This window comes from Solanum lycopersicum, chromosome 3 (assembly GCF_036512215.1).
Source record: "Solanum lycopersicum chromosome 3, SLM_r2.1".
NCBI lineage: Eukaryota > Viridiplantae > Streptophyta > Magnoliopsida > Solanales > Solanaceae > Solanum > Solanum lycopersicum.
The window spans coordinates 48,879,241-48,887,084 of NC_090802.1; the positions used below are offsets into that span (position 1 = coordinate 48,879,241).

General features: G+C 28.6%; 1 protein-coding gene across 1 annotated transcript; it reads right to left on the reverse strand.

Moving 5' to 3' along the window:
• Nucleotides 1–1,376: 1,376 nt before the first annotated feature.
• Nucleotides 1,377–2,344, reverse strand: LOC101250578 (NDR1/HIN1-like protein 26). The gene has a single exon (XM_004234977.5). The coding sequence runs from the start codon at nt 2,241–2,243 to the stop codon at nt 1,602–1,604; it is 642 nt and encodes a 213-aa protein (XP_004235025.1). The 5' UTR covers nt 2,244–2,344; the 3' UTR covers nt 1,377–1,601.
• Nucleotides 2,345–7,844: the final 5,500 nt, after the last annotated feature.

Genomic DNA, 7,844 nt, shown 5'->3' on the forward strand with positions numbered 1-7,844 from the left:
AGGTATGGTTAACACCATAGAGGTGGAGAAAGGCTGGAATTAGGGAAAGAAAGAATCCTTGTCACCAGCCTTTTGTGGATTTAGTTTTGTGGCTTAATTAGCATAAAAGTAGATAATGTTGGCAATGTGTATGAAAGAATTCAAATTAGTTAGGCCTTTGAAATTCCTTTTAGTTGCTGTAATTGATACCAATTTTTAGGGTTTAGGGTTCTGTAGTGGCCTCTAGTGGCCTTAAAATGTGGTGATCAAGTTCAAAAATACCCAACTCATGAACATCCTCATTGCTGAAGATGCCACGATTACCTAGTGTTTGTGGTGCTTTGGAGCAAGTTCTCTTCATTCATGATATAAAAATTTCTTTACTCCCTGATACAAAACATGCAGAGGATCGGAAACATAGAAGCCAATTTGAATAAAGCCCTCAAGGTCCTTGAATTTCACTGTTCATTAAGCCACTAACTTTGAATACTCCCGAAGTTCTGGCGATCAGTCTCAATTCAGTTCATGAAGCCACTAACTTACTCTCCAAAGACACTCCTTAACCTAACAAGTTTCTTGTTTCTCTGCTCTTGTCAACACGTTCTCTTTGCGTGAACCCAGTTTCCAGCCTATCTTCAGTTCACATCAGAAAATCTTTCATTTTCATCAGATATACTAGTGCATTAACATGGTTTTATAAAGAGCATTAAGTTTTTAGTTGGATGCTCAAATTCTCACACATTATTGTTACCCTTCAACATTCACTCTCCTCCTCTTACCTTGTTACTACATCGTTGAACTTTAACGTTTGTGTAGTTAATTATCTTGATGTTTTAATTAAAAGTATGTGGGTCTGAAACTGTAGTATGAAGCAACAAACACCCAAGGCTGTGGCTTAGCGTCAATAAAGTTGTGAGATGCAATAATAGTACCCAATAAAATAGCCGAGGTACCCATGCGATAGCGAGCTGGCACAGAGACCAATATAAAGATCAATCAATGTTTTGTGGTCACAAGTGTCTTCCTTTGTCATCCTAGTAGTTGTCTTTTTATAACCAGAGAATTTTTCGAAAACCAATAGTAGTCGTAATATACAAGTACAAAAAGATGTACAGTACCCTGTCGCTTTTAAGTTTTTTAAAACCCCCTTTAGGACGTACAAATTATAGACTAATTGTAGCTTATCTAAACTGTAATTTTTTTTTTAATAGAGATGTACAGGTCTTATAATATAAAAAAAACCACTAAATAACATAAAGAAGAATGCTGCATTGGATACATTACCGTATTAACTCATCTAATTGGGTCATATCAATCTATTCTAGCTAGATCATCCACTTACAAATAATCTTTAATTCCATCTACACCTAAAACAATCAAGATAAACATTAACACCCTTTTAAGACATGAAATTGACAAAGCTTTCATATTTCTTATCAATATATAAGTTATGATAACAAAAGTTGCAAATATATATATATATGGTGTACAATAGACCAAACGTCGATTAATTTGGGCGGATCTCGAACATAGCTAAAGCTTAGTATATATACTCAAGTATCTTTCATCATAAGATAATTTACAAAACATGAACTCCCTATTTGATAAAGGGCTTTAATTATTCAAAGGGTAGTAGAACATTGAGCTCCTTGTCTAAAACTAAGGGGACCAGATGGCAAGGAAGATCCAAAAGGCATAATAGCAACACAATCAACATTAAACCTATACTTGCCAGAAACCCAAGTTCCAACTTTCCATCTTAACCTACCACTTCCTTTCAAATTCACAATCAATTTTCCAACAATTTGATCACGTTGCACCTCATAACCAAAATAAGGATCCACTGGCAATCCATTACCAATCAACAAAGCAGATAAAAAGTTACTATCTTCATGGCCTTGATAAAATGGAGGAAGAGAAGTATGAAGAGTAATTTGTTGTCCTTTATAAGAAGCAAAGACTTGCAATTCATCGTAGTAGATTCCAACTTTCTTATTTGGATTCTTCGATACAAGGGTGAGTTGAATGGATGAGTTAAGCAGTTGGCGCGGACCTGAGAGATTGAGTTGATAAATATCAGCTTCTCTTAGTGTGAAATTTGGTTTTGTAGGATGAAGTGTGAGGTAAAGAAGAAAGATGAATGATAGAATAGAGAGGGAAATTGTAGAGAAGCAAAAGAATAACTTCTTTTTTGGGAATAGTTTTTCTACTTTGAACCCTTTTTCTTCACAATGTTTTGGGGATTTTACATCAATTGGAGACATCTGCAAAGCAAGAAAATAAAGAAAGGGCAAGCTTACAATGCTAAGGAAATGAAATGAAGAGTTTATTATTATTATTATATATAGTATACAAGAAGTGGTGTTAGAATTAGAAGTCTATAATTATTTTGTCTTTTGGCTGCTTTTGAGTGGCTACTTTTGCATGGGGTATTGACTAATTAAGTGCAATGATATCAAAGGAAAGTAATTTTTTCCCTTTGTTTACTTTTTGTTGAAGTCATTAGGTTAGTTGTTTAGTTATTAATGGTTGCCTAAAACACCTAAACTCATTACGATAAAAATAACTTTTAGCGGTAATAAATAGACACATTAATACAGAGTATTGAAGTTTTTGTCCCTACTAGTTCAATCTTCAATGTTATTAGATCTAATGTCGCTAAAGATTTTAGGTACACATACAAAGAGTCTTAATTATTGCTAAAAATATATATTTAGTGACAATCAAATTATTGCCGTTAATTAATTTCCGCTAAAGGTAGTAGTGACTTTTAAGTGAACTTCTGTCGTGATCATTAGTATGAGTATATGTAGTTTGACTTGACATATTGTTTAAGAAAGAAATGATCCAAAATAAGTCACAAATGTTTAAGCGACTAAAAATCAATTCATTGCGGATAAAATTGCCATTTCAAAGTAAAATTATTAAGTACTAAATATAAAATCATGTCAAGTCTTTTTAGCTTGATTCAAAAAGAATAAATCATATAAATTGAGACGGAAATGTCTAATTTCACGGTATTTTAATGGAAAAATTATATATAATAGCAAACTAATAACCTAAAATAAATAGAGTAGCTAGGGTTTGATTTAATTGTGCTCCATAGCAAACGTTAGCTAAAGTTTGTCAGGCGTCTCTCTCTCAAAAATCTCGCTCGCCACTCTCCATTCTCGCTTTATACACATAATTGTATAAATTCTGTTTCTGTTTTGTATAAAGCGAGAGAAAATTGTATTTACACATGCAAAAATATATATCTTCGTGTTATACACTTAATTATACAATTTTCAAACGTTTTACTTCAAATATTGCAGAGAAAAAGGCCAACGAATTATACAATTGCGAATTATACAATTGTAGTGAAATACAATTTTCTCTAGCTTTATACAACAAAAGTGTATATATTGTGTTTTTGTATAAAGTGAGAGAAAAACATATATCTTCTTGCTATACACTTATAATTATGCAATATACATATATTTAATTCGATTCACCTGTATTCAAAGCAAATTTTATAAAAATATTGCAGCGAAATAGGCAGCGAATTATACAATTGTGCATTATACAATCACAGTGAAATAGGATAGCGAATTATACAATTGCAGCGAAATAGGCCAGCGAATGATACAATTGTATATGTATAGTGAATGATACATTTTTATGTTTGCTATGAAGCGCAATTATGTAAACTTTACTATAGCATACAAGTATGGATTTTTTATTTGCTATACGTGAAAGTTGCCCTATTTTAATTGGTGAGCCACTAGACTTACTATTAAAAGATGTTAAAATAAAAAATTCTATATAACATGCGTGCAATGCGTGATATAGAAGCCAATTGCCTTTCCCTAGGATAGGATCCCAAAGGGGGGCAAGAAAGTGAGAGATTATTTTTGTATCGATGATGAATTTGCATGCACTTTAGTATATGTGGTGCGTGCTTTTCGTATCATATCAAATTAATGGAGTAGCTTAGTATGGTTGATTTGGAAGAAATATGGGATATAACGGAATCTTCATTTACAACTTTTAGCATTATTGAAAAGAAAAAAAAAAAACTTTTTTAAAGTGTATAATGATTGCAGTCATTAAAATGATTAACTATATGCCATCGTTATCATTTTATTTCGTTTTTCCTATTTCTTTTACATATAAGATTATGTAATGGATGTGTAAGAAGATCAAACTATTTAATAAGAATAGTTTATTTATCTGCTTAGGTATTCAATTGAATAACTGTAGTTAAGTGTTTAAATAAAGTGTACAAATAAATTTAAGAGATCGTCGAATTAAATTTAGAGTCTTATATAAGAAAATATAATTCACCGTATAAGGATTCTTATCAAATATAGAGTAAAAACGTTCTGAATATAAACTCGTACGAGTACAAGAATATGTTGGACCATTTCACCATTAAATTATATACATGCTTTTCCGTGTAAATTATCTATTTTTTTTATAGGGAAACTTACATAAATGTGCTATAATAAAAAAAATATTTACCATTTATAGTAATGATATTTTTTTCACTTGATCACTTTTAATTCATTTATAATACAAGTTTAATACATATTACAAAGAACAATTTATTATTCACATATAATACAAGTTTTAATGATGAATAATGCATTTATCACACATTTTAATACACTTATAATACAATGTGACCATTTTTTACCAAACAAACACAATATATTTCAAAAACAATTATAATTCAAATATATGGCATGAGTAATTTACTTTTATTACATATTATAAATTTATCACAATATTGCTATAAATGATGATAAATAAAAAATATTACTAAAATTAATAATTATTTTTTAAAATGTATTAATTCGTAGTAATTTTATTTTATAAAGAAAATAAAGTGATAGGATGGAAAAGCTAGCATTTAATAAATTGAGATTTGAGGTGTGGTCCGTTGAAATTAAAAGTTGAAAAGAAGAGGAAGACACGAAGAATCTAATTAGAAATCGACTTTTTCCAAGTCCATGGGGTATGTGTTCGGGCCATTTGGTTTGAATTTTTTGATTGCACAAAATATTATCTAAATTGAGTTCAAATAATTTCAAATTAGGTTGGATTTTTTTAATTTGATTTTAGGTTTTTTTTTTTTTTTAATTTATAGGGCAGATTATAACAATTAACAATCTCAACTCGCCTAATAATTTACTCTATTGTATACTTTTCTAATAATAACAAGGATTGAGGTTACTTTCCTCGATCGTATTGTGTATCAAATTTTATTTATAATATTTTTTATTTTATCAAAGATTAGTAGTAGTTACATACACTACAAGGTTGATCTCCATATCGTTAGTTATTTCAATTCCTATCAGGGACATTAATTATAACTTCAATTCTATTTATTAATTCAAGTAAAAAATACAATTTATTCAAATTGAATATTCAAAATTTACAATCGTAAAAAGAAACCTTTTTGTGGAAAATTGTGTATTCTATAATATATTATATGTTATCAATCTTAATCATTTTCATTGAGATTTATCTTTTTTTTCCTCCTTTCAAATAAAGGAAAAGGATTGAAGTATTTCTATTTGGAATCTAATTTCTAGTGAATTGAATTATTCATAACTGCATATTTACAATATAAACACGATGATCAGATAAATTTTTTAAAAATAAAATCGAATTTTAATTTATAATCCAAAAATTCATATCAGATACCTCAAAAAGTTATTTCTTCTCTTGTTTTCTAATTTAAAAGGGTCAATTTGCAATTTTAATATCTAAACATTTGATTATTAACACAAGAAATATATTAGTATAGTCAAACATGTATGATTTTGCATTATCACCAATAGAATGAAAAAGTAAAATACAAAAGGTGTAGATAGATCGAGAGTAAGCAATTCAAATACTGTTGTTTATAGTTAAAAGTGTGTCATCCTTAATTTGATTAGGTGAGGACACACACTGTATAATATTACAAACTGGAAAGCACATAGTATAAAATTTTGAAAACACAGGGTAACTAATTGATTGCTTTTAATTAGTAGTATTACTTTTTGGATTACTTCAGTTATGGATTTCGTCTCTTATACCCTTCAACTTGGTCATTTAGAACTCATATATCCCTCGTTATGAAGGTGATCACATATGTACTACTGTTGTATAAATGACTCAGATATACTCTTACTGTTGCAAAAGGAGCTCACATATACTCTTACCATCGCAAAAGAAGCTCACATATACCCTTCGTCTAACATTTGTATAACAATAAGAGTATATGTGAATCACTTTTATAACGAAGGATTTAATGACAAAATTAAGTTCAATAATGAATGAGGAGAAAGTTTGTGTTTGAGTGTAGCCCATCATCATTACTCTTTTGTAACAAATTGTAACAAGTGCAACTTTCTCTTTGCTAATGGACCTATCTCATTTTACTTTGATAAAGACAGGGTACAGGTCCACTGATATTAATATATTGCCCTCAACTTTGTGTTTTGCTTTATGCCTAGTCTATTCATCATGCTCAGGTTGTGTGTCAATTGTCAATCTCTTAATTCATTTCATTTCTCATTTCTGTTGTGCAAAATTTCACGCAACTCTTTTTCCTACCTTGTAAATTGTTCCATTTACGTGTGAAAGGGAAAATTGGACAAATAATATGAGACGAAGGGAGTAATAGCCATCTATTTTTACTTGTTCAGTATTGATTTCGACAAACCTCTAATGTAAATAGAATGATATATGTAACAAATTCAATGCTTTAGAAAATTACGATAGTTTATTAATTATAAGAATAAATTATTTCTTGATTTTTAAACATAGACAAGTAAAAATGAATATGAACTTAATTTGAGTATAGTGAATAAGTAAAAGTAGACGGATAAGGAACAACTATTGAGTACTCTTATCATATCATATCATATATTATTATAAGCATGGAGCTCAAAACTTAAAAGTTGAATTACCATTTTGCCCCTCTAATAAATTAAAACTTATATAATTTATATATATATATATAATCTTCTTATTCTCATTTCATAATCTTGACCTTTCAAATTTCTAACATAAATGTAAATAAAAACAAAAATGAGTAATTATCAAGAAATTAAAGTAGATTCATGTATCTTTAAAATTAAATTTCATCTCTATCTTTTTTATATTCATTTTAACAATAATTCAGGTGACTTTTCATGTTTCCATAATTTTGTTCTATAAATTTAACTTTTTCAAGAAACTTTTATTTACCTCTCCTACAATTCTTGTATGTAGGAACTCTAAACATGTGAAATAATGTCACAATTTGAGGTGAAAGTTGTGAGATTCCCTTATGCAGTTACGAGAAATAGATAAGAATTCAATTACTGAAGCATCAGAGATTGATATGTTAGTTTTATAATTATTTGTAGTAAGAATTATAATAAGACTTTTTTGTCTCTCTTTATATAGTTGAATTCTTGTTTTATTAGCAAGTTGCTCTCAATTCATATTTGTATTTTGTATGATCAAATGTTCAGTTTCACTATAGAGACAAACAAAATGAAATGCCTAATTATCTTGCTCATGTGTACCTTTTTTTTTTCTTTTCTCCGTACTTATAATTTTTTACATTTACATTAATTTTCATCTTTAAGAATGAATGTGATAAAATAGGATGTTTACTCTTTTCTTTTCTTTTTATGGAAAAAAAAGGTGAAACATATAATATTAGATTAATGATGGATAAGTTATGTATGAAGAGAAAATTAAATTTTATATAAAAATAGTAGTTATTCATAAATATTCTGATTTTCAAAATATAAATAATAAAACTTTTTACATCATAGTTTTAAATATTTATAGTTAACTAATTAGTTTAAAGTGTTTGTGGATAAAAAATTAATACAATA